General features: G+C 41.4%; 2 protein-coding genes and 1 long non-coding RNA gene across 5 annotated transcripts; 1 reads left to right on the top strand and 2 right to left on the bottom strand.

The window, feature by feature from the left end:
- Nucleotides 1-2,865: 2,865 nt before the first annotated feature.
- On the bottom strand, nucleotides 2,866-4,222 carry LOC140313790 (uncharacterized). The gene is made up of 3 exons (XR_011917088.1): nucleotides 4,124-4,222; nucleotides 3,597-3,794; nucleotides 2,866-2,960 (listed from the first exon to the last, which is right to left on the bottom strand). It is a non-coding gene; the product is annotated as an uncharacterized lncRNA (long non-coding RNA).
- A 1,901-nt stretch (nucleotides 4,223-6,123) lies between these two features.
- LOC140313649 (uncharacterized) lies at nucleotides 6,124-20,350 on the bottom strand. The gene is made up of 18 exons (XM_072391647.1): nucleotides 20,329-20,350; nucleotides 19,763-19,890; nucleotides 19,435-19,530; nucleotides 18,826-18,903; nucleotides 10,722-10,763; nucleotides 10,475-10,636; nucleotides 10,011-10,088; nucleotides 9,611-9,641; nucleotides 9,462-9,523; nucleotides 9,327-9,378; nucleotides 9,122-9,246; nucleotides 8,912-9,016; nucleotides 8,766-8,816; nucleotides 8,601-8,621; nucleotides 7,197-7,217; nucleotides 6,731-6,805; nucleotides 6,606-6,650; nucleotides 6,124-6,514 (listed from the first exon to the last, which is right to left on the bottom strand). The coding sequence occupies exons 1-18, from the start codon at nucleotides 20,348-20,350 to the stop codon at nucleotides 6,167-6,169; spliced, it is 1,542 nt and encodes a 513-aa protein (XP_072247748.1). The 3' UTR covers nucleotides 6,124-6,166.
- A 1,117-nt stretch (nucleotides 20,351-21,467) lies between these two features.
- tp53i13 (tumor protein p53 inducible protein 13) lies at nucleotides 21,468-27,163 on the top strand. 3 transcript variants are annotated; one of them, XM_072392912.1, is made up of 9 exons: nucleotides 21,468-21,930; nucleotides 22,040-22,117; nucleotides 22,396-22,431; nucleotides 22,784-22,842; nucleotides 23,605-23,683; nucleotides 24,465-24,593; nucleotides 24,685-24,879; nucleotides 25,015-26,035; nucleotides 26,141-27,163. In XM_072392912.1, the coding sequence occupies exons 1-9, from the start codon at nucleotides 21,814-21,816 to the stop codon at nucleotides 26,245-26,247; spliced, it is 1,821 nt and encodes a 606-aa protein (XP_072249013.1). In that variant the 5' UTR covers nucleotides 21,468-21,813; the 3' UTR covers nucleotides 26,248-27,163. The 3 variants fall into 3 exon arrangements, 2 of the variants coding, with proteins under 2 accessions (XP_072249013.1, XP_072249012.1); XR_011917153.1 differs by lacking the exons at nucleotides 21,468-21,930; nucleotides 22,040-22,117; nucleotides 22,396-22,431; nucleotides 22,784-22,842 and having other exon boundaries at nucleotides 23,602-23,683; nucleotides 24,465-24,879; nucleotides 26,141-27,049; nucleotides 27,082-27,163; XM_072392911.1 differs by lacking the exons at nucleotides 21,468-21,930; nucleotides 22,040-22,117; nucleotides 22,396-22,431; nucleotides 22,784-22,842 and having other exon boundaries at nucleotides 23,602-23,683; nucleotides 24,465-24,873.
- Nucleotides 27,164-27,581: the final 418 nt, after the last annotated feature.

Raw genomic sequence — 27,581 nt, 5'->3', positions numbered from 1 at the left:
GAAAGAGAGGGGGATCTGATCATATCTGATGATGAATGGGAAAACCTTTGCAAACTGCAATGGAAAACCACAGCTTCTTATAGTTGGAGGGAGTTTGGGTGGAAAGACGTGGTGATTGGTTGGTCCGATATTCATGAATGTCTGGAATACTTATTTCGAACTACTATTTAATTTGATGTCCAGTCCATGTTTTTAGCACCATGTTTTTAGCACTGTATACTCAAATGATGGCAGACCAATATCTAATAAGGATATTATTGATTGGAGGGAAGAAAGCTATAACAAAGAAGTGGCCACAACCAAACACACCAACACTGGAGGACTGGCTAAGAAGTGTACATCGAGAGACTGACATTCTCTTTGAAACTCCAATCAGAAACATTTAAGAGATTGTGGTCAAAATGGAGACCAGAACTGCTTTAAGTAAAGTTATTATGTTTGTGGTACCAGGCCATTGTGATAATAGATAAGAAGTTGCTGCGACAACAGTAGACCTCAATAGGAAGTTAGCAGGTGAGACACGTCTTGTTTTTTTTGTTCAGACGTTATTTTTCAAATGTGAAATCAAAGGGAGAGTAATAGATGGGAGACTGCGACTTAGTGCAGTTATGTAAACGGTGTCTATGCTCCTTTTTGTATGTGTGAAAGTGTACTGACAATATGTTGCGTTTCTCCCTGATTTAAAAATAAAATTATAAAAGAAAGCTCAGTGGAGTCGTGTGAAAATCCAATCTTTTCTGACAAAATAACACTATGTAGGAAAAAACGGACAGGGTTCCTGCAGGTTCAGCATACAGGGATTCTGTCTGCTGACCTTAGTTACCGACTCGGTAATTTTATTGGACAAAACTACTGTTGCTATGAATACTTACTTACTTATTTCCAAAAGGCATAAAACAAACGTACGGCTATGGATTTTAAAGAAGATCGGAGTCCTAGGTCCTGGCCACGTTGTCTGCAGACAGAGTTCTCCCCCTGTTACCTGCCAACGCTGTGTGTGACATTGTGTGCTCAGTTTCTGACGAGCTATAAAAACACCCCAACCCACTGATGGCAAAACCCTGAAGATTTCCTCCACACCTTCCTCTCTGCTACACTTCAACTTTCTATATGTTTGTCAGCTGATTTATATTTGATTTTATTATCTGTGTAATAGCATATATTTGATATTACTTAATACTGCAAGAAAAAGAATACTTACAGACCTATACATACTTTTCAGTGCCAGAAGTTGGATTTTCCTTTTCTACAAGGAGTAGTAGTTTTATTCTTTTTTTTTTTTTTTTTCTCTCTCTCTCTATGATTACAATGAATTGAACACCAGTTGGCTTGAATTGGACAATATCATTTAAGTGCCATGAGATGATATTTTTTGTAATTTGACGCTATATAAATAAAACTGAACTGCAACAATATAATTTCTCTCTGGGGATTAGTAGAGTATTATTAAACTTAACTACAGGTAAAGGAAACCCCTGCTTGACATTTAGCCAGCTGTGGTGGAGTGGTTGATCCCTGACTTTACACGCCGAAGTGTCTTTGGGCAAGACGAGAGAAAAATCCCTGGGGAGACTTTTAACAAGTGTTTGTGTGAGCGGATGGATGGGGCCTGTAGTGCAAAAGTGCTTTGATTGGTCAAATAGGCTAGAAAAGTGCCGCATAAGAGTCCATTTACCACTTATTTCCTTAGTTATTCACAGCAACCGGACTTTTCATCATGACACGTTCTACTGATTATCCTCCACAATTCCCAAATCCCAGAAAAGGTAAGAAAAGGTGACACGATCAGTGCGGTTACATACGGGCCATCGGATCGGATTAATGGCTAAATTACAATAAAATTGAGTTATTCAGTTCAAGTAACAAGCTTAAGCCGCCAAGAAATCGAATCGGTTCGGGTCACTTGTGATCGAATTAAGACCCCGGGATAACTCGATTAACGTGCCTGGAGACGACAGCGGATGGGATCGAGCGTTGTACGCATGCTCGAGTTTTTTTCCCCGCAATCGTCACCCGGAAGTCGAAGGAGACGATATTACTGTTGTAGCTGCTGTCAAACAAACAAGGTATGGAGAATGTGCTGTTGTGCGTCGCGTTTGTGCCACAAACACGCTCATCACAAATGTAGAGGGACGTAGCTTCATCTTGCTCTTCGTTCGCCATCTTTCTCGAATGCCTTAGTTTTGTTGTTGGTGGTGAAGACGTCAACCGGAAGTGGCTATATTAGCTATAGTTGAAATGGGTACAGCGCTACCTATTGCGTGCTTTGTGCCAGTGATTCGATTCATTCACCGCCATGTAACAAAGGATAATTGCCCTCAGATAAGGAGCATAACCCAACTATAGCTATAATAGAGTTAATCTCATGTAAACCCACTGACTGAAAACCACTGCTTTCATGACAACTTATTGATTGGACTTTAGAAATTTGAATACAAGTGTTTCTATTTTTCAAGGCTGAATTACCCTCTGACTGTTTCTCCTCTGTTCAGTTGGCACCCATTCATAGGTAGAACTGCCAAGATTTTAGTTTGGAACAAATAAAAAAATATGTTGACTGTCTCAACTTTTCAAGCTATTAGTCTCTTTTCTGAAGATTTTTAATGTCAAGCTGATGCTTGATTTCAGTCCTCCTAAATAGTCGTGCCCCCCCCCCCCCAACACACACACACACTTTGTATAGTTTTTGAGTACTTGAACTTCAATTGACCCTAAAAATGCAAGACACTGCCATCTAGTGGTGAGAGAAAGACTACAGCTGACGGGAGGGAAAAAAACACATCCACACATTTCTGTTGTGTAAACATTTACTTCAGAGAATGAGACACCTTTACAAAAAGACCAGCATGTTTCTGTGTAAGAAAAAAAAAAGTGGCTAAACCAGATCACACAGACATCTCTTCATCAGTCAAGGTTAGAGTGACAAACAGACGTGCCGGTTCCACCACGAAGCATCAGTCCTGAAATGAAAAAAAAAAAAAAGGGACAATGCTGTTAACTGCAGGGAGGATACATGATTTATTCACGAACATCCAAAGTGCCACGGCTGCCATCTTTAATGTATGAATCCTTCTGGCAGCAGCATGAGCACTAAAACTTTTTTTTTTTGTTTAGTCCGGTCACAACAGGTCTGAGGTCCTTTCCAGAGGTCATAAGGCAACATGCTTCCTATGTCTCATGTTTAATCAGTTACTCCCATCTCCCACTCAGGGCTGGGTCTGTCTTTAGTTATTTGCACGGAAAACTACTCTTCTGGTGAGTGACCAGCAAAAATTCCTCTGCAGATCGGGATGATAGGCAAAACCACGTTGATCTATAAATAAGCGCACGCACGCACCTACAGGTGGGTGTGGTGCGTTAGAACTAATCAAAACCGGCATTTCCTGCACGACCTGTCGTGGACGCTCCCCACACGCACTAACACATGATTCGGTTGTCAACCTTTGAACAAAGGCGTGACAGGCACATCCCGTTTAGCTGCATTTTCTCTGGTCATCTAACAACCTGCAGAAACCTTCAAGAAGGAGCTCAAACAAATGTCGGATTGTGACTTCGACAGGGAAGGGGGGGGGTATGTAGAAGTGGGCCTACTGTACCTCATCACTGCTGGAAGAAGATGAAGAAGAGGACGAGGAGGATGAGGAGCCTCCGTGTTCTCCCTCTTTCTTTTCCTTCTTCTTCTTATGGCCATCTTTGTCCTTGGACTTGTGTTTGCCGTGAGACTTGTCCTTGTCTTTGCTGTGAGACTTGTCCTTGTCTTTGCCGTGAGACTTGTCCTTGTCTTTGCTGTGAGACTTGTGCTTGCTGTCGCCCTAAAAATGGAACGAGTCGATACGAGACGAAGCACTGAAAATCATGCATTTGTTTATCTATTTCAACATTCATCCAATGTAGAATCAGAAATGCACTGGCTGTGGCCTGTCGTGTGTCAAAGACCAAAATTAAATAAAATGTCACAGACTAGGCAAATTTACTAGAGGTCATTTTATTTTTATTTTCAGTTTTAATGGAATCTGCTGAGAAAAGCCTAAAATCAGCATCTGTTTGTTTAACTGAGACTTGCAGCAGTTCCATCACCTGGAAAACAGTCATTGCTTGACTAGTTCACATGCAGAGCACCTACCTTCCCCTTATCCTTGTCCTTGTTCCAGGGAAGGCTAAACTCATCCTTCTGTGCATCCTCCTTCTTCACTACATCCTCATTGCCTATAGCTGCAAATTAGTCAGAAAGTGAGAAGCAACAATCAAAATCTGAACTGTTGTCAGAAAAAAATAATGATAAAGGAGCAGAACCTCTTTAAAACTGAGTGCAAGTTTAACACACCTTGTGTCAGTGCCTTCCTTTAGCACATCTACTCTAGCTCGTCACACCTACCTGGTTAGAACCGAGAAACCAGCATCGAATGGTAACGTTTAAAGATTGCTCGAAACACCCTTTAAGTAGGTTTAAAATTACCTGATGACAGATCGAAATCCATTATGAACCTGTTAGTGCGTTTTTCCAAACCCTATCGCGCTGGACTGTGTGCTCCTCTACCTGTCAGGAAATGTGTTGGACCGCACCTCAAGTACGAAACACAACAAAACCACGCCCCACAAAACCACTCCAACTTGCAGCTGGTTGACGCCTCCGTGATCGATGCTTTCAGCCGGGAGATGCCTTCAAATGCAAGCGGAAATGTCAGTTGGTATGCGCCAGCGTAGTATAGGAATGTAGGTAGAATATGAGTGATTTTATTTTTATTTTTTCACTGTTTGATTAGAATGTGTGACTTTAAGATATGTGCATATAATTTAGGGTAAACATCTCACTGCAGACGCATATTTTTCGTTATTTAAAATGTAAGCAGCCGTGAATGAAGCAGGCGCTGCACATACCTCGTTGAAGTAGTTGCTGCAGGTAATGTTGACGTTTTTCAGATTTTCAATAATTTTTCATGTGTGAAAATAATTTTATTTTATTTATTTATTGTTGTCTGTTTGATTTCTGCTGTATAAATTTAAGATAACTGGCACTTTAAACTTTCTCTGTAGGTTATTGGATAGAAATGAACGCTAGCAACTTGCTAATGTACTTGATGGCAGCTAGCCTAGCAGATTTTATTGTAGCTCGGGGCTATTGTTACACTTATGTGAAACTTTTACCATTGTTTTCACAGCAGCTATTTTTACTTAAACTATTAGAGTTAATGAGATTAGTTACTGCCAATAGATGAGCCTAATATTTTAGGTTCAAATGACTGCTATGAGAGTTTCCCCTGAGTCATACAGTCCAATGTAAACCGTGTTTGTGTGTTGATGTAGGCATACCAATTTTTGTATTTTTTTTTTTTTAAATGAACAGTTTTCACTTTTAGCTCCATGCCATTTCAGTTGAGTATGATGGGTCAGAATAGATAGTACATCTGCATGTGAAAAAAGCTGTGAGATAACTCTTTTCTTATTGTTTACATATGAAATTAAGGCTTCACAAACCAAAAAGTGTGTTTTCATGAATCTATACCCTCTGCAGAATAACTCAGTCCAGATTTGACTATTGTTTTTCACGCAGGACCTAGTTTAGGGGAATTTGCGTGTGGACAAAGAGGCAAAATGACATTTTTATGCATTTTCACAAATCAAAACTATGGTTTCACATTGAGGCAATAGTGAATCTATACCCTCTGTATAATAATTCAGTACAAATTTGAAAGGTTTAGCTATTGTATTTTCATACAATACCTTGCCTAGGGTGATCTGCATGCTAAATAAAAGCAATGGAATGTTATTTGATGTGTATCCCTTTGATTTACAAATCTGAAGCCAACTTCAGCATCCAAATGATCGGTTTCATTGATTAGTATACATGTTTCAGTTTCTTTAATTGACAGGTAAATACTGTACTTAACTACTCTGTGAATTAAGAAGGAACATGTTTAAAAAAAAAAATAAAAAAAAAGTGGCTTCAGTATAATTCAGTGTGAAATGTGATGTTGTGCGTACAAAGCTGCCCAAAATGTAATTAAAAGCAGTGCATAAGTCATTGGTAAGGTCTTATGTGAAGTTTATTAAGGGCCTGCTGGTAAAAGCAACAACATGAAAATGAAATGATTCTGTTTTATTACCCCAAAGCAAACATTTGTCATTTTTTCATGTGATTGGATTGGATGTTTTGATCTATGACATTTCACGGTTGGTAAGGCCTGGGGCCTTTCAGCAGGTCGCTGGAAGTGAGGTGGGCAGCGGGGCGGGTTGCTCCATCTCCAGTCCTCCTTGGGCCCCCCATCAGAGACTCCATGGGGCTGCGAACATGGACCCTGCCTCCAGTGCTCAGCGTGGAGCCGGAGACGGACGGCTTGGAGGCAGCTGAAGAACTGAGAGGTTCCAGCTTGACCATGGGTTTGGAGGGAAGTGACGCAAAGGAGACGGCGGGAGCACCACTCGGCTTGGAGCTGCTGTCACTTGGGGCAGAAAGTCCGCCTGAGCCAGAAGATTCCACTTTTTGTTCGCCGCTTTGCCCACCGTCGGGGCATTCCTGGAACGCATCACCGGGATAAAGAAAATTATCGCACACAGACTAAACAGTTTGCGAATCAGTTTTAGAGTTAGAGTTAATCAGAACTTACGGTTTTCTTCTCCTTTTCAGGTTTATCCTCTGATGATCCTGGACTCTGTGGATACAAATCAACAAAATCTCCTCATAACATGGTTTCATCTGATGATACTCCCATATTTGTTATAACCAATTTACCTTTGTCGTCTTGTCCTTCTCCTTTTTATTTTCCTTGTCACTGGAACTATCAGAGCAGCTGGATGAGCTGGAGTCCTGTTCACACACAGAGCAACACTCCATCATCAGCCTTTCATTAAAGCAAACAAACAAAAAGAAGAAATCACAGCCTGAAAATAGATTTTCCCGAATCCTCTAACCTACCTTCTTTTTGTCCTTCTTCTTTTTCTTCTTCTTGTCCTTCTTTTTCTTCTTGTCCTTTTTCTTCTTCTTTTTCTTCTTATCACAGTCACTAGAAGAATCACTAGAAGAAGAATCCTGGACAAAAACAACGAGTTTAATGTTACACTTCATCTGCCGTGAGGACGCAGTTTTGATGTTTTGTTTCTTCTGTTGATGTTTTTTGGGAACTTTGGTATTTTTTTCCATGAAAAGATATCGGAGAGAAAAAAATCTGTAATAAAAAAGGAGGATAAAATATCCCCACCTTCTTCTTGTCCTTCTTTTTCTTCTTCTTCTTGTCCTTTTTCTTCTTCTTTTTCTTCTTATCACAGTCACTAGAAGAATCACTAGAAGAAGAATCCTGGACAAAAACAAGTTTAATGTTACACTTCATCTGCTGTGAGGACGCAGTTTTCATGTTTTGTTTCTTCTGTTGATGTTTTTTGGGAACTTTGGTTTTTTTTTTTTTTTTAATGGAAAAAAAAATAATCTGGAATAAAAAAAAAAAGGATGAAATATCCCCACCTTCTTTTTCTTCTTCTTGTCCTTCTTTTTCTTCTTCTTCTTGTCCTTTTTCTTCTTTTTCTTCTTATCACAGTCACTAGAAGAATCGCTAGAAGAAGAATCCTGGACAAAAACAAGTTTAATGGTACACTTCATCTGGCGTGAGGACGCAGTTTTGATGTTTTGTTTCTTCTGTTGTTTTTTTGGCAACTTTTTTTTTTTCATGAGAAGATATCGAAAAGAAAAAAATCTGGAATGAAAAAAGAAGGATGAAATATCCCCACCTTCTTTTTCTTCTTCTTGTCCTTATTTTTCTTCTTCTTCTACAATGAAAGAATGCACTGCAGATTATTCCCTCACTACACAAACGGGCAAGCGCACAAGATTATATTTGGTTGTCTCACCTTGTCGTCGTCACTGTCCGAGGAAGAAGAGGAGCTATCGTCAGAGCAGCTGGAACTCTGGAAAGGATATCAGTCAGGTCAGAGGTAAAATCACAAATCATCTTTAATTCTTAGTTCCACTGGTTAATCTGCCAGAAAGCTCAGCAATGATGTTCATTAGACTCAGCGGTGCATGTGAGGCGCCGTGTTGGTCAGGTGCAATGATAAACAAGGACAGAATAACACTATAAATAAAACTATAATACATGATTTTACCACCTTCTTTGTCTTCTTTTTCTTCTTCTTTTTCTTCTTGTCATCACTATCAGAACAGGAGGAAGAGCTGGAGTCCTGTGGCAGAGGAGTGGTCTGATATCAGGACACGCAACGCAGTAAGTCGAGAACAAACGACAGAAAGATTCAAACCTTATCCTTCTTCTTCTTCGCCTTCTTCTTTTTTTTCTTCTTTTTCTTCTTCTCATTCTCACTATCAGAAGAAGAGGAACTTGAATCCTGTAAAAGAAGAGCACCAAAATAATTTAATGTCAGCACACAACAGAACCATATCATATTCAGAGGTGTTGCCAAACCTTATCCTTCTTCTTCTTTGCCTTCTTCTTTTTCTTCTTCTTCTTTTTCTTATCATCTTCACTATCAGAAGATGATGATGATGATGATGCTGAGGAAGAGCTGGAATCCTGCAAAAGCAGATCACCAAAAATGAAGAACGCAACAGATGTATTCCAGATTCAAAATGTGGAACATTTTGTCAGGACACAAACCTTCTTCTTCTTTTTCTTCTTCTTTTTCTTATCATCTTCGCTATCAGAAGATGATGATGATGCTGAGGAAGAGCTGGAATCCTGCAAAAGCAGATCACCAAAAATGAAGAATGCAACGGATGTATTCCAGATTCAAAATATGGAATATTTTGTCAGGACACAAACCTTCTTCTTCTTTTTCTTCTTGTCATCACTATCAGAAGAGGAGGAAGAGTCCTGTAAGAAAAAGAAAAAAAATTGGCAACGCTACAGTACATGCAACAAAACAACACAAGAAAGAAATGTTGGAGAAGATTTATCTAGATACAAACCTTATCTTTCTTCTTCTTTGCTTTCTTCTTCTTTTTCTTCTCCTCGTCTTCGCTGTCTGAACAGGAGCTATCAGATGAAGAAGAGGAGGAAGAGCAGGAGGAATCCTGTAGATCAAATCAAACAGAAATGTTTAAGGCGCACGAACATTCCCAACGAGGAACACATGACGAGCTTTTTGCTTTGCATCGTTATCGTTAATGTAAGATTACCTTCTTCTTCTTTGGCTTCTTCTTCAGCTTCTTCTTCTTCTTATCCTTCTCATCCTCTCCCTCTCCCTCATCGTCACTCAGGTGACCCTCTTCGACACAATCAGAGAATGGCTCAGCTCCCCCTGCTGATCAGGTGACATCATTACAACCAAGACACGAGCACTTATTCTAACTGTCTGTGTACGAGTCAGAGAGGCCCACGAACCAGCAAGTTTAGAGCAGACTTTGCCCTCTTCTGCCGCTTTGAGATCTTTGGCCTGTCACGACAAAAGAAAGCAAAGATTTTCGGTGTCTGTGCACTGATGGTACGAGAAGTGGGCGAGTGTGCGCAAGTTTTCACCTTGTCACCGTCGCCATTTTTCTTCCCATCTCCATCAGCGCTTGCTTCTCCAACTTCACCACCTGCAGGGAAGCATACACAGAATGCTGCTTCAACATTATGAACAATCTTTTTTTGGCCTTTTTATATTCAAAGGTGAAAACACTCACCTGCTCCTGAGGGCCCCTCCTGCTCCTCATCCTGTGACAGAAAACGTACAGTCAGGCTCCGAATGTTTACTAAACCTTAATTAAGCTGAAACACCGCATTAGCTGCCGGTAGGAAAGAGGATTCTCCTGCAGGTGCAAAGCTGCTGCAGGGAGAGGATTGTTCTAGAGCTTTTTTTTCTTTTTCTGTCTGCTCAGACCACCTCCTCGTATATGGAAAATAGAACCGGGAGTATCTTTTCATGGCATTCTCTGACAGGCTCTGGCAGCACAGAAGAAGAGCTCATTTTCCCAGGCAGCGTATGCATTGTTTCTTCTTTGCTACGTAGTTGACACAAACCTTTACTCCTTTGTTTTTACTTCTTTTTTTAAAGGCTTTTTTAATAAAGGAGAAACATCTCACCTTTTTCTTGTCCTTCTTCTTTTCCGTCTTATCTTTCTCGCTGTCAGAAGACGAGGATGAAGAAGAGCAGCTGGAACCCTGCACCATCATGTCATATCATGTCATATAATTATAGTTTAATACAATTTTCAGTAACCTCTAATGCTGAATTTTAAACATGTTTTAATACTTTCAACATCCTCAAACTGAGTCCACAGCAGCTCCAAAACTACATATGGTCAAACTGAACAACCTCAGCCTCTATAGATAAGAAACACTCGGACAATTCTGTTTGGACTTTCTGGAAGGTGCCACGCTCAGTAAACCTGTGAAAAGTGGTGGCAGATACTGCGATTTATCAACAACTCCCATCTGTGCAGAGCCTTCCACGTCTTAACGGTATCTGACGGCATCAGTCGCAGCGCAGGAAGCTGAGGGGTCACATGCTGCTTTAACGAAGTGATGAAACTTCCAAGTAACTCTACCTTTTTCTTGTCCTTCTTTTTCTTCTTCTTCTTGTCCTTTTTCTTTTTCTTCTTTTTGTCTTTCTTCTTTTTCTTCTTCTTGCTATCCTCACTGTCAGAAGATGATGATGATGATGATGATGAGGAGGAGGAGCTGCTATCTGAAGAAGAGGAGCTGGAGTCCTTTGGAAAAGGAGCAAAAAAAACCAGGAGCATATGAGTTCTGACCCGAGACTAATGAGATGAAAACTGTTTTTCCGCAATATACCTTCTTCTTCTTCTTCTTCTTTTTCTTCTTCTTCTTGTCATCCTCGCTGTCAGAAGAAGAGGAAGATGAGGAGGAGCTATCCGAGGAAGAGGAGCTGGAGTCCTGTAGAAAGATCAGTGGCGATTATGTTTGCATTTGAATTGAAGCAGAGCAGACATATTAGACTGTCGACAGCCAAGATAAGGACTCACAAATCGTGCCTTTTTCTTTTTCTTCTTTTTCTTTTCATCTTCACTGTCCGATGAACTGTCAGATGAGGAGGAAGAGCAATCCTGGGACAGATGTTACAGAATACAGAAGGTAAATTGTAATCTACGTATGAATGCATCAGCACTAGTAGACCAATAATACAGCTTTGTGAGATCTGACAGAATATATGCAGAATATATCTGACATACTTTTTTCTTCTTTTTGTCCTTCTTTTTCTTCTTCTTTTTCTCTTTCTTCCCTTCCTCTTCCTCATCCGATGAGCTGAAATCCTAAAATGAGTCAAGGTAGGAGACACAAAATATCTAATAAACTTTCACAGCAACGGGGTGTTTTAAAATGGCTTCACTGAATTATCTCTCACCGGTTTCATCTTCAGACCCTCTGCAGTCACCTGTTCCATTTCACCATCGGAACCTAGAAACGGCCAAGCACGATCAATCGTAAGACGAACCATTCCACAAACTGTCATCTGAGACACATCCTGATGATAACATTTTCAGTTCAGACCACCTGTCACAACACTCATTCAGTTTGTTGTTTTTGATCTGGCTTAATGCAGTTCTGTCAACAGTATTCCCAAAAACAGCAACATAAAAGCTTGTGAACCAACTCTCATAGGTCATTGTATTTAAGTCAGTCTAGCATGAGTACAAAATGTGGGTTTGAACGTTGGTTTGGTGGAGAGACCGGGGAGTGATAGGCCTGGAAGAGCTGGAGGTACCATAAAGCAAGGAGTTATCACATGAACACGAGGCTCTGTGAGCTGGCATTTACGCCTAAGTGAGAAGGCTGTAAATTAAGCTTCTGAACGCATTTACGATGACTAATAAAACTGACTTCTGGATGCCTTCAAGTAATATTGCAAAGTAATCTGTGGAGGAAAAAAATCGCCACGCATAATAGAATTAAACTCCAGCAAACATCCTTATTTTTTTAGCACAAGTTCACACATGGGGGGGGGGGGATAAAGCAGTTACACGATGCAAGTGGGAAATATAGAATGAGAAAAAACATTATTTATCTTCATAGGGAGTTTATTTCAAGTAATCAGGGAAATCTAGAGTCTGAGGAAATTAATACCAAGATCTGGATGAACTGTAAAAGAATAACTCCAACAACACTGGTTGTATTTACAAGAAACGTGAAAATATACATATCTACACACAAATGTGAGCTATTACAACATCATATAATGGCCACTTGCCTATCTGAGTTATGACGACACTGTCCCAGACATATTCTTTCTCGCCATTCTTTATCTTCTTCTTTTCCTTTTTCTTCTTCTTCTTTTTCTTCTTGTCATCCTACAAGAGAGTGTTCAACATGAATCTTTCCATAGTTGCAGATCTGTCCAAAGCTATTTAAATAATCCCAAACAGACGAACGAACAAATCATACCAGCCGCTTGACCCCCTTGGCAGATACAGTATGAATTAGATAAAGATACAGATAAAGACATCGGGATGAGGACCCATCAGTTTATTACGGACTGAAGAAAAATAAATAAATAATTTATATATATATATATATATATATATATCTCCACCATCTGTGGAGCAGCCAAAACCAACACACAAGAAACACCGTTCACAGACGGTGCTGCATACTGCAGGATTGCCTGTACATAACCATGCATGCACACAAACCCTCAGATGTGTGACAGTATTTTATACTATGTGGCTCGGGCGTATCCTAAATAGAGCAAATGTATAAAATAAATTACTTTATAGTCCCGACTGATTGCGTAAGATTCAATTCAATTCAATTCAATTCAATTTTATTTATATAGCGCCAGATTACAACAATTGTCATCTCAAGGCACTTAAGTAATATAGTCCAATTCAAGCCAATTGGAATTCAATTCATTGTAATCATAATCCAATTAATTCATATAGAGCTAATTCAAAAAATTAATATCCTAGCTAAGGAAACCAACAGATTGCACCGAAATGTGTCTTCAGTCCAATCTCCCGTCCTGAGCGTGCCTGTGGCAACTGTGGAAAGGAACGACTCCCTTTTAACAGGAAGAAACCTCTGGCAGAACCAGACTCAGGAAGGGTGGCCATCCGCCTCGACCAGCTGGGGTTTGAGAAGACAGAAAAGAGGGAAAAGAGGGGGGAAAAACACCATAACGCCATTCAAAGGATATCTGTTGGAACAGGGAAACATAGGTTAATAACCACAATAATGTCACATGTACATAAAATCAATTTTGAAATTAAACAGGGGGAAAAAGAGAGCAAAGTGAGGAAAGGTGTGACAGATGAGGTCCCCCAGCAGTCTAAGCCTATAGCAGCTTAACTATGGGATGTTTCAGGATTACCTGAGCCATCCCTAACTGTAAGCTTTATCGAAAAGAAAAGTTTTAAGCCTAATCTTAAAAGTGGAAAGGGTGTCTGCTTCCCGGACATTTACTGGCAGCTTATTCCACAAGAGAGGGGCCTGATAACTGAAGGCTCTACCTCCCATTCTACTTTTAGAAACTCTGGGAACAACAAGTAAACCTGCAGTTTGGGAGCGAAGTGCTCTGTTAGGAAAATATCTTACAATTAAATCTTTAAGATATGATGGAGCTCGGTCATTAAGAACTTTATATGTCAGAAGAAGAATCTTAAATTCTATTCTGAATTTAACAGGGAGCCAATGAAGAGAAGCTAAAACTGGAGAAACATGATCTCTCCTGTTAGTTCTCATCAGAACTCTGGCTGCAGCATTTTGGATCAGCTGGAGGCTTTTCAGAGAATATGTGGGACAGCCCAATAATAAGGAATTACAGTAGTCCAATCTTGAAGTAACAAATGCATGAACTAGTTTCTCTGCATCACCCTGAGACAGGATGTTCCTGATTTTAGCAATATTACGAAGGTGAAAGAAGGCAGTCCTAGAAACCAGTTTTATATGTGCGTCAAATGATAAATTCTGGTCAAAAATAACTCCAAGGTTCCTCACTGTAGAACTAGAAGCCAAGGAAATACCATCTAGAGTAACTATATAACTAGACAATTTCTCCCTGAAGCGCTCAGGTCCAAAGAGAACAACTTCAGTTTTGTCTGAATTTAAAAGCAGACAGTTCTGAGTCATCCAGGTCTTTATGTCTTTAAGACAGGCTTGTAGCCTGACCAACCTGTAGGTTTCATCTGGTTTCATAGATAAGTACAGCTGAGTATCATCAGCATAACAATGGAAATTTATGCCATGCTGTCTGATAATGTTACCTAATGGAAGCATGTATAAAGTAAAAAGAATCGGTCCAAGCACAGAACCCTGAGGAACTCCATGACTTACTCCAACGTGTGAGGAAGATTCTTCATTTACAAGAACAAACTGGAATCTATCAGATAAATATGACTTAAACCAGCCTAATGCAGTTCCTTTAATCCCAATAACATGTTCAAGTCTCTGTAACAGAATGCTGTGATCGATCGTATCAAATGCAGCACTGAGATCCAACAGGACAAGCACAGAAACAAGTCCGCTATCAGAGGCTAACAGGAGATCATTGGTAACTTTCACCAGTGCTGTTTCTGTGCTATGATGCACTCTGAATCCTGACTGAAACTCTTCAAACAGATTATTTCTATGTAAATGATCACAAAGTTGAACTGCAACTATTTTTTCAAGAACTTTGGACAAAAAAGGGAGATTGGATATAGGTCGATAATTAGCCAACACTTCTGAATCAAGAGTAGGTTTTTTAAGTAAAGGTTTAATTACAGCAACCTTAAAAGTCTGAGGTACATATCCTGTCAACAAAGACCGATTGATCAAATCCAATATGGAAGTGTCAATTAAGGGGAAAACCTCCTTGAACAGTCTGGTTGGGATTGGGTCTAACATACAAGTTGATGGTTTAGAAGAGACTATTGCTGTTGTTAGCTCAGAAAGATCAACTGGACAGAAGCTGTCTAAATACAATTCAGGTTCGAAAGATACTTCTAAAGCTGCTCTACTTGATGATACATCAGTGATAATAATGGGAAGGATTCCATTAATCTTCTCTCTGATAGAAACAATTTTATTGATGAAGAATCTCATGAAATCATCACTGCTGAGAGTTAAAGGAATACATGGCTCAACAGAGCTCGGACTCTTTGTCAGCCTGGCAACAGTGCTGAAAAGAAACCTGGGATTATTCTTATTCTCTTCTATCAATAATGAATAATACGCAGTTCTAGCTTTACGAAGTGCTTTCTTATACGTTATTAAACTATCTTTCCAGACTAATTGAGACTCTTCTAAATTAGAGGAACGCCACTGTCTCTCCAGCTTTCTTGCAGTCTGCTTTAACGCACGCAGCTGTGAATTATACCAAGGAGCCAACCTCTTCTGACTGATTACCTTCCTTTTCAGAGGGGCAACATTGTCCAGTGTTGTACGCATTGAAGCTGTAGTGCTGTCAACAAGAGAGTCAAGTTCTACTGGAGTAAAATTTAGGTAGCCATCCTGTGTCATATCAGCACATGGCAGTGAAGAAAAGGATGATGAAATCAACTCTTTAAATCTGGTTACAGCATTCTCTGACAGACACCTTCTATATGTAGAATTCTTCTCAGAAACCGTGTAGTCAAGTAATGTAAATTCAAAAGTTATTAAAAAATGGTCAGACAAGACAGGGTTATGAGGGAACACTGTTAACTGTTCACTCTCAATGCCATAAGTCAGCACAAGGTCAAGGGTATGATTAAGGCAGTGAGTAGGTCTGTGAACACTTTGAGAAAATCCAATAGAGTCTAATATAGAATTAAAGTTAATATTTAGGCTGTCATTTTCAACATCTACATGAATATTAAAGTCACCCACTACAATGACTTTATCTGTACTCACCACTAACTGGGATAAAAACTCTGAGAATTCAGACAGAAACTCAGAATAAGGGCCAGGCGGACGATACACAACAACAAACACAAGAGGTTTTTGTGATTTCCACTTTGGGTGGGAAAAACTGAGAATCAGAGATTCAAAAGAGCTAAAACTAATCTTGGGTCTAGGACTGATTAGTAACCCTGATCTGAAGATAGCTGCCACTCCTCCTCCTCTGCCTGTGGTTCTAGGAACATGAACATTTAAATAGTCAGAGGGAGTTGATTCATTAATACTAACATGATCCTCCTGCTGCAGCCAGGTTTCTGTAAGACAAAATATATCAATATGATAAAACAAAAGTGCTTCAAACATTGTCAATGGGTGTGTTCGTCTCCCGTCTGACACGGCTTGCGATCAGGTCAAAGGCATACGAGCCTCCGCCCGTTGCCCAGGGTGAAATACATTTCAGAGTTTTGTACACAAACTTTTCATTTGTTCTACTTTACAACCACTTACAATGACTGCTGAGTTCCTTTAGAAGGGAGCCAGAGTGGGTAATAAATGAATAATAATAAGAGATTTTATTTATAATACACTCTTCATCAGGGATCTCTACAGGGAGGAAGCATAATAAAGAAAAATAATAAAATACACAGATCCTCGTCATGTCAGCAGTGAAAGGCCTTTTTGAATAAAAAGGTTTTTAGGCCAGCTTTAAAAGAGTCCAGACTCCGTTCAGCCCTCAGCTGAGTAACCCATTTGTTGAGGTGAGGGGGTCTTTGATTTGTGCTTTTTTCTCGGCTGTTAAAAGCGTGTGAGAGCTGAGCTACTGGCTTTCCTTGAGTCTCCTGATTTTCCAACCACGCCCTCAGAAAATGAAGATGCCTTGCTTTGATATGACTGAGGTGGCTTGACTGTGAAAGTTACCACACTACACAAAACTGAAGTACTTCATTTGTGTGCTCTTTGGTTTAGATGTTTTCGGAGTAAAGGGCAGCTTTTATATTCCTAAATTCAGTCTTACAGCCAGTCCTCTCTGAATGGAACGCCGTTTGCCTGCAACTCTACCTCACCTTGTCACAGAGTCTGTCAAATCCCTATGAGCTGATGTGAAGTAGTGCTCCTCGCCAAGGATTTAATTTAGCAGTCCTATTGGAAAGATTTCACCAGGGTTTAAATAAACAAAACTTGAGTCCCTCTTAACTAATCTGAAGGACATTCTTGCTCTACATAGAAAATAAGCCGTGTGTGAGAGTGGTGCGGATTGCCTGTCAAGCATCAAGACATCCACAAATAATCACAGCAAGCTACGCTATCATGACTAAGCCTAAGGTGTTAAAAGGTATGTCAAGAAAACAGGTAGTCCTGACATGTTAGGACAGAACAGGACAGGAGTTACAGGGAAGCAGTTTTCTGAAGTTGTGCAATAAAATAAGCATGTTCCATGACAACTGCTGATTTTTTTTTTTTTTTTTTTCCAATATATTTACACAGGATAACGTTTGATCCTTTTTTAAACCGTCACAACGCTTGAACAAACAACACTAAAGTCTGTACATTATCTTCAGTCAACTTCTACCATTTGAATTAAAAGAAGAATAACATAACATAAGCACAGCACTACATTTATCACACCTTTAATCAGATGCTCCAGCCTGGGTGACACTGATTAGGACCTTGTTAGAGAGAGACAGGTAGAGCCAGTTGAACCAGGAGTTCCAACAGTACCTTTACAAATCCAAATCCAACACGGCTGCCCTGTGCATAAGCAGTGGTGATAGCTGCTGTAACAAACCCATTATTAGCATATCATTATCTGTCAGTTTGTGTTGTGCTAAATCAGTCGCACACAAATACAGTCCGACCTCTATCACTAAACACATCGCTGTGGTTTTATTTACCCAAAATATAATGCGATGCTTTGTTATCAGCTCGTATTGAGCTAGCTTGACCAGGGAGCACAACGGTCACATTTACAAGATTATTTATTTTATTACAAAAATTATTTTGTTGTTTGAACTAAACCTAAACTTTTAAAAATGCAAACATGTTGGTCTGACTGAAATCGCACTAAATCGGATTTTTGAATGTTGGACTTACTGTAATTCTGCATTCCATTTGCTTCAGAAGTCAAAACTTCCAATGCAAATGAGTTGACCGTGTTCCAGTTGAAATTGGGAAAACTAGTAAGATTTGCTCATTCCATCATTAGCATTACATGCTGATGGTGTAGCATAAAGTTATAATTTGCTCACACAAACTCTGTAATAATGTCTTGTAATGATAGAAGTTAGACATGCGAGACACAAACTGACAGATGATCTAATAAACAATTTATCTCTGCAGATATATCAAAACTGTTTCTGCGCAGGGCAGCCATGTTGGATTTTGAGACCATGGGCTGGTGAGGGTCCCGCTACTTCCCAACTTTACTGATGTATGCATACATCCAGTTGGACTCAAATTGGCCAAAGCTCTGTGCATACTCCACAGTTCCCGCCCCTGGCTTTGACCCGAAAGCACCAGAGGAAGCCATTAACAGTAGTAAGGGTTGTAAAGCTGTCCAACTCACTGTTCAACATGGTACCAACTGGCCTCCAAATTATTTGTTTGTCAACTGTTATAGTTGGTCATGTTGAGCGTAATGAGAAGAAGTCCAATATTGATAAGCTTTAAGGGGTCATCTCACCACCTATAATAGCAGAGTAGGACATACTTTTATCAACAAAAAAAATCCATTCCCTCCCGTGCTGGGGACAGGACAGTAGTCCAATTAAATGGCCCCGTTGAGCTCTAACTGTAGCTCGACTTGTGCATCTTACTGAATGGAGTGTGTCCTACAAAGAACCAATGCCAGCCTTCATGGCCAGTGTGTATTTACATTGACCATCTATCTGTGCATCTATTGATATTTTTCTTGAATTATGATTGAAAAAGCTCATTTTCCTCTGGTTTTGTTAAGGCGTATCACCTTAGTCTCTGGGTATTGTCTCAAGGAGTATCAGAGAGTTTGCTTGTCCAAATGTGTCAACAGTAATTTTCCTCATATCGACATATTTTTTCAAATGACTTTTCTTGACCCGCAACTTACCTCACTATCGCTGTCGGAGGAGCTACTGGAGGAAGAAGAGGAAGAGGAGGAAGATGATGATGAGGATGAGCTGGAATCCTGGTGAGAAAGAGGTGAGGAAGTCATTACTTTGGTCTTAACTTAGCATTCTTTGTGGGGGGAAAAGTGATAAATGAACATTTCAATGAGTCACTAAACGCAGTGAAATGCGGTTTTGTCATGGACCCATGGGGGAGGCGGTGTAGCTGCCAGAAGAAGGGTGGAGCTCTACACACACTTGACAATATACAAAGAATCTCATACACACCTTTTGCAACTATGCTATGAGCCAGCAGTGGAAAAGTGACAGTTGATACACATGATAAATAAATCAATCAATTACAAGCCAGTGACCGTTGTCTCTGGTGGAACCAACACTTTACTTCCCTCCTCTGTCAGTAGCTGAACCTCATGATTTCTTCATGCATGCGTGGCTTCAAATCTAACCAAAACACTAACGTAGCCACAGGATTGAGTGACTGTCGTGTAGCGACATGAGTTCAACGTATTAGACACAAGCAGAGTGAAGATCGTAACCAAAGTGTCCCATTTCCACCAGCGGTGCCTTACTGAGATTTGTGCAACACCTACTTTCTTCTTCTTCTTTTTCTTCAGCTTCTTCTTCTTCTTTTCTTTATTGCATATGCCCTCATCGTCACTGTCCGGGGAGCTATCAAATGAATACATCTCCTGATAACGGCAAAGAACACAAAGGAGTGGTTAGTTCCTCGTGTCCCTCATAATTCTGTAGAATTCACTGCTGGATGCAAATGCACAGTTGTCACTGTGACACGGTATGCAGTTTTTACTTGTAAGATTTTGGATGGATGTTGTGAAATGATAACAAATGGATAATAAAGGCACAACGTTTCCCACTCGGGTGGTTGAAGTTTGTTCTCTGAACGTCTCTCCCACTCACCAGATCATCTCCGGTTCCTCTGGGGTGTGGAGGCTGACCATTGTCTTCCAGCTTTGCAGGCTCTGTCCCCTCAGGATGCAGCTGCAAAGCACCGGGGGTCACCGCTGCTGGCTGGACGCCTTCAGGGTCTGCTCAGTTTTCAGTTCATGGTGACAACATTAGAACACGGTTTACAGAAAGCAGTCGCCACAATCCCTCTTTCTCACTTAGAACCCCCGAAATCAGAAAACAGACACCTATTTTTCCATGCTGTTGAAATAAAAGCAAATGAGGGCACTGTGTGACTGACTTCCTTATCATTCCACTTCCTCAAATGGAGAGGACAGGTTGAAGGATAGAGGAATTACAATCAAACAGAAACTGCCAAATCAATATTACTTTGCTTGCATATTGATTATTCTCTGGTGTCCATTGCCATAAACCCGTGAATTATCTATCAATTACACCAATTCAGAAAAGTGCCACGCCCCTAATAGTGGAAGGAAAGAAAAAAAAAACATTTGTCGATTTCAAAACTATAAACTAAGACAACTACAAGGTCACAGTTAAGCATATAGATTGCAAACCTTTGGAGAGGGTGGACTGCATTGAAGCCCAGATTTTTCCTCACTCCAGGAGTGCCAGGGCTCCTCTGAAAAACCCACCTGTGTTGTAAGGTGCGACTGTTTTTGCAGGTTTTGGGAGGGGAAATGAAGTGGAGGTGAGCTGGTTCGTAAATCAGGCACTCCCCATCCCAAAGAAGTTTCAAAATAAAGCCAATTTCGAAAGAAAAATTTTCGGATAAAACTAAATAGTCAGGTCCAATAAGACAATCTAATATTTTTTATGGTATCTCCTATTTCCTTTTGACACACAAACTGACGCTATGACTTTTTGTAATTGATTATTTGTACCTCTTCTGTTTTATTCTGAAAGCAGCAAGGTATTATTTACATGTGGCAAAGTGACCGTATTTATCTTGTGGGCTGAGCAGAGCCTGTGGGGCAGGTAGAGCTGTGCCAGCAGGTAATGCTTGTTTTACTGCGACTCACAGTGACAGGGCTGTAACCCTAGGGCTGTAACCCTAGCCCTAGTAGAGCCAGCATGGCGGAGGACATTGGAGGCTATGTAAAACAGGTCAATATTGGTCGCAAAATTTGTTACCCATGAATTACCTAAATGACTTATCAACTTTACTTATTAAAGATATCCTGGAATTGTTCGCAGTAAGTTGGTATTTACAAATCACTCTGAGAAAAGCTTTCCACGTGCTCTGTAATATTCATATATCAACTACAAAGAGTGAAAATGTTCACTGATCTAAATCACAAGATGTTCCTGTGTCGCCTCCCAGAGGATATTTCGGCCAATATCTACTAACCAAAAAGTCTTTTTATTTTCTTTTTCTTATCGGCTTCCGTAGTTAGACCTCTGAGTTGAGCAAAGTGAGGTTTAGAATTCCGGAAGTAGTTTTTTAACGCCTCAAATAAGGGTTACTTTTACTCATTGTATTTCTTTAAAAATAATAAGAATATTGAGGGGGGTGGTGTTTGTACATTACTGTTGAACATAGTGTAATATATATGTATATAATATCAGCTGGCTCGTATGGAGAGGAGCAAAGTTGAATGTAATGAAAAACGAAGTGAACAACCAGAGTTATATTTTGAAATTTATACGGAAAACGTATGTTTCAGTGACGCTTTTTAACTTTAACCATTGTGTATCATTCGCTCTCACGAGAAGTTATGGAAGTACCTTCTTCTCGCCGTACGGTTTTATTTACTCCCGTTTCGCTCGTTCTGATTTAATTCTGTGATTTATATTTAATTTTCTTGAGGGAAAACCGGGGACGCCCGATACTTTCGGATAGCTTTTGAATCAACTCTGACACGTCTGACGTCTGTCCTCTGTTACGGTGCTTTTGTTTGGGTCATGTTCTGGTTTGAGCATAACCTTAAGTCGGTTTTTGACAGCTGCTCCCTGGCTAAAAGACCAAAGTGAAGCTATGGCCACCAATCAAATCATTTTTTTCCCTGTCCCTCCTCTTAAATGACTAACTGGGTATCACCATGCCGAGCCAGGCGACGTCCCCGCTGCTGGCAGTGACCGTGCTGGTCGCGCTGTGGGTCGGTTCTGGTCGGTGCGGTACCTCCGACTCTCCTGGACTAGGATGTGACAATGGAAAGGTGCGGTTGAGTATGTGTGTGTGACCAGTTCAGCTAATATGGGTCATGTTCAGCCATTGCTGGCGTTTAATTGCACTCATGTTTGTGTGTGTGTGTGTGTGTGTGATAGCTCTCCTTGGACAGGGATCTGCCAGCAGATGTTGTTTATTGGGACTGTGGAGTCTCTACCCGGCCAGAGTCTACCGAGGTAACCATGGTTACAGTAGTCATCATCACTATCTGCATTATCTCCAGAGTTTCAGTTGCTCGGCTGGCTCGGGTGTGTTAAACACATCTCGTGCCAGGAAGTTAAAACAATCATAGGAAAGCATTTGTGATGAACTCTCGACATCTGGCACCATTCACAGCATCAATCAGCCCTTAAAACTTCTTGGCTCGCCTTCAATCACCTCACAGCGTAAATACTGTTCATTGCTCATGTTTGATGTTGTTCAGGCTTTGCTCATCCTCTGTTCCTATCAACAGATTCTTCCAAGTATTGGCACCGTGTATGATCCAGAGGTCAGTAAACTTTTTTTCCAGGCACTTCACTCGTGCTATCTTTATTGAATTTTACACAACCTTTCACCCTCTGAACATAAAACACAACTTGGCCGTATCTGAAAATCAAAGCTAAGCGGGATAACGCTCCGTGACACCTCCAGATTCAGAGCTCTCAAACCAGAAGCTAATGCACGAGCTAATCCTAAAGCTTCTGCTTAGTTGCGGCAGGTTCGGTCTTAGTCGTTTTAAAACTGTTTTTTGTTCAGGAAAACATGCAAAAGAAGTCTTTTCATTTAGCTTGTGTGTTCGGTGAGTAGGTGTACAGATAGAGCAGCAAGAACTGACTGGACCTCTTCCTTTTTCGCCTTAGCCAGCCAGGCAGATGTGCATGGATGAGCCCATCGCCTACAGTCACACCATTCCCAACAGGTAAGTGGTCAGTACTCTGCAGAGGTTTACTTCCAAGGAGACCAGCTTTCTTGGGATCTTTCAACCTTGAGCAACAGTTCTCCAGGCTTCACGAAGGTCTTTCACACTTTCACTTTTTTTCTTTGAACTCCCTTTCCACCAGCGAGGTGACTCCTAAAGAGGTTGTAGCTGACAGTGTTGCATATACCGGCATGATGTGTAGTGTGTCCTTCAATTGAGGAAACCAGCCGAGTGAAAAGAAGAAGCGGCAGGCCTAAAAAACAAACAAAAAAAACTATAGCAGATTAGGCTGTGTCTAAAAGAGATGACTTTAAGAATAAAGTAAAGTAAAGTCTGACACGTGACCGATTCATCTGAATCTCATCAGATTCAGTTCACTGAAGCCTCATCAGAAATAGTCTCCATGGAAGGGCGGCTGTCAAGGAGCACCTTTTAAGGAAGGGAAACGGGGAGAAATGACACAAGTACTGGGCTGAAAATCAGTGGCAACAGGTCTTATGGAGGGATGAATCCTCCCCAGAGCCTGGACCTCAACAATATCGAAGCAGTGTGGGATTATCCTGACAGAAAATGGAACAAAAGGCAGCCAACATCCAAAGAAGAGCTTTGGGATGTCCTTCAAGAAGCCTGGAGAACTATTCCTGAAGACTACTTCAGGAATAGCAAGAAAGCTTGTCTAAGAGGGTTCAGGCTGGTGTGAAAAGAGACGGCATTTCTGAGCAGTGTCGTAGACATCGAGTTGTGTGTTTGTGTTTGCTGCAGCGGAGCGTTCAGACCTGTGAGGGCAGAGACTGGAGAGTACTTGTATTGTCCTCCTCAGCGATGGCTCAATAACTTGCACGTAAGTCGCAAAATCAAACATCTTTTGGCGCTGCGTCCGTCTCTGTCTTAAGTTTCACCTCACAGCAGTTTGTGTTGACTATACCCTGAACATGTCACATGTTTACATGACCGTTACTCACCTTCGTTATTTGATGCCGCTCAAATAGTCGCCCAAAAAAAAAAGTTAACAGAGACACAACATTGGACATGATCTGGACGTTAATGTCTGGTTTAAGCCAACTGTGGAAAAAACACACACCTTCCTGTATTTTTTTTTACAATCTGGCAGCGATTCCAGGAGCTGGAAGTGAAACAGACGGCGTATTGTTTCAGCACAGTTTAAAGTCTGAGTAATACCTTTTTTCAGGGCTGCTACTTGAAAATCAGGGATTTAACAAACAATAATAAGCCCAGTTCTTTTACAGCCCAGTTCAGCCAAGTGGGAAAGGAAAAGCAGCACAGAACCGGTGGCCTGTGCTTGGAAGTTCAGCATCTTTTTAACTGAACATCGTCATGCCCTGTGACATTAATTTAAAACGTTACTCCCAGCTCTTATTAGAACGACAGCAACACATAAGTGCTTTAACCAGTCCGTCTCCTGGCTGTGTTACCCAGACTGCACAAAATAAGAACCTGTGTGAATGTGAGACGGACAGAAGCTAAGCCCAGCCCAGTTTTCTGGTCAGTTGGGAAACAATGTGAGCGTAACACTTGTCGTACCGTTTGGTGAGCACCAAATCAGAGGAAACCCTGCTTCAGTTGCAGTGAATGACAGGAATGTGTGTTTGTATATTTTCCAGAATGGAGACGCTGTTTTGCTCCACCATCCTTGTGCACCACTCCATGAGCGCCGACTCCTGTCCAGACTGGCCCGCTCCTGTCTCACAGGCTACATCATTACCTCACACCCACAGCTGGACAGACACAAGGCAAGAAACACACAGTTTCACTTCACCACATGGTTTAATTGGAGCTCTAAGCCTTTGGATGACTCTGACATTATGTTCACTCTATGCTCAGCCAATAGCGTTAGTGTCCTGGGGCCGCACTTTGGAGCTGGCCACTGCGGCCTCTTTAGACGTCTGTGATTGGCTGCAGACCACACAAACCACAAGAAATGAGACCGATGATGCGAACCAGACCATGAAGTACAACCTCCTGTTGACCAGGTCAGCGGGGCTGCAGCAGCTGGAACGAAATGAAACAAAGGTGAAGGCTGGGAGGCTTGGTTCTCAATTGGTTTAATTGATTTACATCGTGTTTATTTTTGAACAGCCAAGTCAAAAAGAGGCATAGTTTGGGTTTGGGGGATGAGAGTGCCGGTGAGTAACTGTTGTTGCACATCCTCAGGGTTCTTTGTGGCAATGCTGTGAGCAGGCCGTCTCCTCTCTGCTGGGCTCCACCTCCGTGGCTCCTCCCAGCATGAAGGAGGAACACTTGATACAAATTAAAGAGGGAAGTAAAAGCAGAGAGATAAGAGCTGCCATCAGGGTGGTAGAGGAGAAAAACAACCAAAGGCTCAACACGACCAATCAGACCAACAGAACCGTCACCCAAAATGACAGCAGCGCGCTTGGATCATCAGCAAATTCCCTTGCAGGGAAAAGGAATCTTTCAGATCCCTCCTTTCAGAAGCCTGCGCTTCAATCTAAACTCCGGAAACAAGATCAGGGCTTTACATACAGACCCACAACTCATTCAGTCATCCTTAAGAGTGAAGTTAAAAGTGACTCAGTGGGATTCAGGACTTCTCAGTCTGAGAAAGGCGGGCCAGTGCCACAGACGGCAGCTCTGCAGCCCAGTCGTAAAGAAACTGATCTCAGAGGCATGGATTCCTCTGCTGGGACAGATGCTTTCACCGATGGTGAGACCAGTGAGCAGAACCGTAGTGATGCAGACTCTGCTAAACGCAGCATGAAAGAGAAAAAGTCTGACGAAGACGGCAGGATGAAGGAAAACAAAGTAGTCGATGTCAAAGAAAGAGAGACGGAGCGTGAGCAGAAGCACATCGCCGCACACAGTCGCCACAAAAGTGAAAACACTGGGTTCGATTCTGCTTCTAAAACCCACTCGGAGTCTCAACCACAGCAAAAGCCACAGCCGGCCATCCTCAGCAATGACTGCGACGGCTGCAAAGGAGAACACTGCGACTGCGCCAAGACTTCAGGGGCCGAGACTGGCGCTGCTGTCGGGAGCAAAGGTTTGCCGAGGACCCCCAGGACAGATGAGGCGGTGTGGGCAGCGGCAGCACTGGGCTTCCTGCTGGTTCTCCTCACACTCTCGGTTCTCCACACTCGCCTGTACCGCTACTGGAGGACCGTGCCCAGCCTGTACTGGCACGACCCGCGGCGGGACTACGACAGTGTCGCAGGTGGGTGTACCGCACTGGAAGTTATTGTGTTGAGCCTCTGCCGTCACAATCTCAGCCTTTAAATGGAAACTGATTCTATATTTTGTTTGCATGCATGTCTTCTAGATGTGATCCATAGGAGGTTGCGAATCGCAAAGAGAAGGCGAAAAAGGAGCAGAAGGCAAGAGTGTGTTCTCCTCCCGAGCTCCTCCAGCTCGGATGAATATCCATAGAACAATTGAAGGAAACATCCTGGAGACCGTGAAAGGGCTGATGTCACTTTTTAGTAGAAGAAGAGCGGACTGAAATAATGACAAGAATATGTTGTGTTAATTGGACCCAATAGGTATGAAAATTTTGATTTCTCTATTATAGTGACCAAATTATCACGGTTAACGATGTTATCGCGATATTCTCAATTGCTGTACAAATGTCCAAAAAACACATGAATTGAAATAATTTCACGAAATCGTGTGATGATCTTGTGTCGCTCAGTGGAGCACACAAAGCCAAAAGTAAACTGGGTGCCTTCGGTTCCGTTTCATTTGGAGACACTTAGCAACACAGCTGCTAACGCCGGCTAGTAGCTGCTCGGCTAGTAGCTGCCCGGCTAGTAGCTGCTCGGCTAGTAGCTGCTCGGCTAGTAGCTGCTCTCAAAATGGAAACGGTCGTTGCATTTTAGGAGGATAGATACTGCTCGAAACTTTGGTATACATCATTGACAAGTTACACAATCTTCCTAAAGCCGATGTCCCTCACATGTTGTACTTGAACTGATGTTCGCTTACCTTGCATTGGCTGTAAAGCTGTGGATGATGCTCACGGAGATGGGCCAATAGATTTGTAAAGTTACTGCCTTTTGCAGCAACTTTTTTCTTGCATGTCCCTGTGCTCTTCTTGTTTGTTTGTTTTTTTATAAGTAGTGTCACAGTAATAGTTGTTTTTATTTTTACTGTAAAAGTTTAGAATGTAAATTGCTGTTGTAAGCAGTTTGTGTGTTAATGTGATTGTGAATCGCTGCGATTTGATAACAAAGTTCAAGATGCGTTTGGAACTCGCACCTAAAGCCTTGATCGTATTTCCACCTGCAGCAGTGTAAACTGGACCGTGACTCCGTTTTTAGTCAGGCAAAAACTTCTTCTACATAACGAGAACAGAGCTGGGTACGCTGGAGGGTGGAGTGGAAAGGTGGTAATAAACTACCCAACTTACCTCAAACTTGTTTACATTTATGAAATCGAAGGTTTTGTTGCCAACCGATACCAGATATTGAGCAGCTTAAAATGAGATGAGGTATACGGCTCTATTGGTAAGGAGCCTGAAATGGGATGCGGCCTGTTTTCATATGGAATCTAAAGTTGTCACCTCTTAATTATACACTTCAGTGTGATAACGTATCTTTTTCTAAGTCACTGTAAGTTGAATGTTTTGCACCTGCAGTAGTTTGAGGTCACCTTCAACAACCTGAAGATGCAGTCTAATCAGCTCTTAATATGCAAAACGGTTGCTGAAATGTTAAATCGCGTCCAGATGCCGGAAAGCTCAATCTGGGATAAATTTGGAATTT

The sequence above is a fragment of the Leuresthes tenuis genome, unplaced genomic scaffold, assembly GCF_036924035.1.
Source record: "Leuresthes tenuis unplaced genomic scaffold, fLeuTen1.0.hap1 SCAF_9, whole genome shotgun sequence".
In the NCBI taxonomy this organism is placed as follows: Eukaryota; Metazoa; Chordata; class Actinopteri; order Atheriniformes; family Atherinopsidae; genus Leuresthes; species Leuresthes tenuis.
Note: the sequence above shows the minus strand (reverse complement) of the source record. Positions and strands in the feature narration are given on the sequence as shown.